This window comes from Pyrgilauda ruficollis, unplaced genomic scaffold (assembly GCF_017590135.1).
Source record: "Pyrgilauda ruficollis isolate IOZ18807 unplaced genomic scaffold, ASM1759013v1 scaffold1185, whole genome shotgun sequence".
Lineage (NCBI taxonomy): Eukaryota > Metazoa > Chordata > Aves > Passeriformes > Passeridae > Pyrgilauda > Pyrgilauda ruficollis.
Window position 1 is genome coordinate 1,652 of NW_024510155.1, and position 3,918 is coordinate 5,569.

Below are 3,918 nucleotides of genomic sequence, written 5' to 3' on the forward strand. Positions count from 1 at the left end.
CCATCCCATCCCATCCCATCCCATCCCATCCCATCCCATCCCATCCCATCCCACCTAACTCCACCCCACCTCATCCTATATCCCATATTCTCTATCCCATATCCCATACCCTGTATTCCACATCCCATGTTGCATATCCCATGTCCCCAATCTCACATTCCCTGTCCCGTATCTCATATCCCGTATCCTGCATCCTGAATCCCATATTCCACATCCCATATCCCCTATCCCATATCCCATATCCCCTATCCCATATCCCCTATCCCCTATCCCATATCCCATATCCCCTATCCCATATCCCCTATCCACTATCCCATATCTCATATTCCCATATTCCCATATCCCCTATCCCATATCCCCTATCCCATATCCCCTATCCCATATCCCCTATCCCATATCCCATATCCCCTATCCCAAATCTCGTATCCCACATCCCCGTATCCCATATCTCACATCCCCCATCCCAAATCTCGTATCCCACATTCCCATATCCCGTATCCCACATCCCCCATCCCAAATCCCGTATCCCCCATTCCCGTATCCCCCATTCCCGTATCCCGTATCCCCTATCCCCCATCCCAAATCCCGTATCCCCCATTCCTGAATCCCGTATCCCATACCCCCATCCCGAATCCCATATCCCATATCCCGTATCCCACATCCCCCATCCCAAATCCAGTATCCCCATCCCGAATCCCATATCCCATATCCCGTATCCCACATCCCCCATCCCAAATCCTGTATCCCCCATTCCCGAATCCCATATCCCGTACCCCCTATCCCCTATCCCACATCCCACATCCCATATCCCGCATTCCCGAATCTCGTATCCCACATTCCTGTATCCCGTATCCCATATCTCCCATCCCAAATCCCATATCCCGCATTCCCGAATCCCGTATCCCGTACCCCTATCCCGAATCCTAAATCCCATATCCCATATCCCATATCCCGCATTCCCGAATCCCGTATCCCGTGCCCCTATCCCGAATCCCAAATCCCCATCCTGAATCCCATATCCCATATCCCGTATCCCACATCCCCCATCCCAAATCCCGTATCCCCCATTCCCGAATCCCGTATCCCGTGCCCCCATCCCGAATCCCGTATCCCGTGCCCCTATCCCGTATCCCGTATCCCGTATCCCGTATCCCGTGCCCCTATCCCGTATCCCGTGTCCCGTATCCCGTATCCCGTGTCCCGCGTCCCGCTCACGCACAGCGAGCTGGCAGCGGAAGCTCTCCTGGTCGATGGGGGCGAAGGAGGCCAGCGTGTGCAGGAATTTCAGGATGCACTCCTCCTCCCGCAGCAGCGCGTACTGCTGGAACGTCTGCTGGATCATCTTCCGCAGCTGCCGCGGCTGCCGGGACAACGCCGGGACACCGCCGCGTCGGCCACGGGAATGCCGGGATCAGGGCCGCAGCGGGTACGGGAATGCCAGGATTGGGGCGGCATCGGGTACGGGAACACGGGATCGGGGTGGCATCGGGTACGGGAACGCCGGGATCGGGGTGGGATGGGTACGGGAACATGGGATCGGGGCGGCATGGGGTACAGGAATGCCGGGATCGGGGTGGCATCGGGTACGGGAACGCCGGGATTGGGGTGGGATGGGTATGGGAACACGGGATCGGGGCAGCATGGGGTACAGGAATGCCGGGATCGGGGTGGCGTGGGGTACGGGAATGCCAGGATCGGGGCGGCATCGGGTACGGGAACGCCGGGATCGGGGTGGCGTGGGGTACGGGAATGCCAGGATCGGGGCGGCATCGGGTACGGGAACGCCGGGATCGGGGTGGCGTGGGGTACGGGAATGCCAGGATCGGGGCGGCATCGGGTACGGGAACGCCGGGATCGGGGTGGCGTGGGGTACGGGAATGCCAGGATCGGGGCGGCATCGGGTACGGGAACGCCGGGATCGGGGTGGCGTGGGGTACGGGAATGCCAGGATCGGGGCGGCATCGGGTACGGGAACGCCGGGATCGGGGTGGCGTGGGGTACGGGAATGCCAGGATCGGGGCGGCATCGGGTACGGGAACGCCGGGATCGGGGTGGCGTGGGGTACGGGAATGCCAGGATCGGGGCGGCATCGGGTACGGGAACGCCGGGATCGGGGTGGCGTGGGGTACGGGAATGCCAGGATCGGGGCGGCATCGGGTACGGGAACGCCGGGATCGGGGTGGCGTGGGGTACGGGAATGCCAGGATCGGGGCGGCATCGGGTACGGGAACGCCGGGATCGGGGTGGCGTGGGGTACGGGAATGCCAGGATCGGGGCGGCATCGGGTACGGGAACGCCGGGATCGGGGTGGCGTGGGGTACGGGAATGCCAGGATCGGGGCGGCATCGGGTACGGGAACGCCGGGATCGGGGTGGCGTGGGGTACGGGAATGCCAGGATCGGGGCGGCATCGGGTACGGGAACGCCGGGATCGGGGTGGCGTGGGGTACGGGAATGCCGGGATCGGGGCGGCGTGGGGTACAGGAACACGGGATTGGGGCCGTGTGGGGTACGGGAATGATGGGATCAGGGTGGCGTGGGGTATGGGAACACCGGGATCAGGGCCACATGGGGTACGGGAATGCCGGGATCAGGGTGGCGTGGGGTACGGGAATGCCGGGATCGGGGAAGCATCAGGTACGGGAACACCAGAATTGGAGTGGCATCAGGTATGGGAACACCGGGATCGGGGTAGGGACAGACGGACACAGAGGGACACACACAGGGACACACAGACACAGAGGGACAAACACAGACACAGGGACACAAAGGGACACACAGGGACACAAAGGGACACACAGGGACACAGACACATGGACACATGGACACATACGGACACACAGACACACAGGGACACACATGGACACACATGGACACGCAGACACAGAGGGACACACACATGGACACATGGACACACAGGGACACAAGGACACAGACACACAGGGACACACAGGGACACACAGGGATACAGACACATGGACACATACGGACACACAGACCACGGACACAGGGACACACATGGACAAAGGGACACAGGAACACACACAGGGACACACATGGACACACGGACACACGCAGGGACGTGGTGACACGTGTCCCCAGGTGCCACGCCTGTGCCACACCTGGTGTCCCTCACCTTCAGGTTCTCCTGCATCTGGCTGGGGAAGAAGAGGTCCAGCCCCACCTCCTTCCTGCGGAGGAGCAGAGAATCCCGGGAATGTCAGCGGGAATTCCCGCCCCAGGCAGGACGGGGGTGAGGGGGAATTCCGGAGAAAGGATGGCTCCCATCTTCATCTTCAGGGATGGGGAGGATGAGGAGATGAGGAGGATGAGGAGATGAGGAGATGAGGAAGATGAGGAGGATGAGGACGGTGATGAAGATGAAGATGATGAGGAAGGCCCCCAGCCCCCAGGACCGGGAGGTGCCCGGGGCTGCACTCACTCCAGGAACTCGAAGTTGGATTTCTTGTCCAGCGCGTTCTGGGGCATGTCCTTGTAGAACCTCCTGCGGGACAGGGACAGGGACAGGGACACCAGCCTGTCACACGCCACCACGGCGCCATGGACACCATGGCCCCGTGTCCCCCCATGTCCCCATGGCCCCGTGTCCCCACATCCCTCATCCCGACATGTCCCCATGTCCCTCCATGTCCCCCCATGTCCCCCCATGTCCCTCCATGTCCCCCATGTCCCCATGTATCTCCATGTCCCTCCATGTCCCCATGTCCCCATGTCCCTCCATGTCCCCATGTCCCCATGTCCCCATGTCCCCATGTCCCTCCCCGTGTCCCCATGTCCCTCCCCGTCCCCATGTCCCCATGTCCCCACGGTGTCCCCGTGTCCCTCACCTTCCCCGGGGCTCTCCATGGGGAAGCGCAGCAGCTCCTTGGTGTAGTAGTCCTCATCGGGGCCATTGGGG

General features: G+C 61.6%; 1 protein-coding gene across 1 annotated transcript in view; it reads right to left on the minus strand.

Annotated features, from left to right (window-relative positions):
• Positions 1-3,510, minus strand: part of LOC121363159 (protein-tyrosine kinase 2-beta-like) — a gene marked incomplete at its 3' end in the record, with an annotated part of 5,049 nt that extends 1,539 nt beyond the window's left edge. Inside the window, exons 1-3 of the mRNA XM_041485288.1 lie at positions 3,442-3,510; positions 3,136-3,190; positions 1,220-1,360 (exon numbers count right to left, since the gene is read on the minus strand). Of these exons, the coding sequence (XP_041341222.1) occupies positions 1,220-1,360; positions 3,136-3,190; positions 3,442-3,488 (243 nt within the window). The remainder of the gene's footprint in view (positions 1-1,219; positions 1,361-3,135; positions 3,191-3,441) is intronic.
• Between the last annotated feature and the right edge of the window lie 408 nt (positions 3,511-3,918).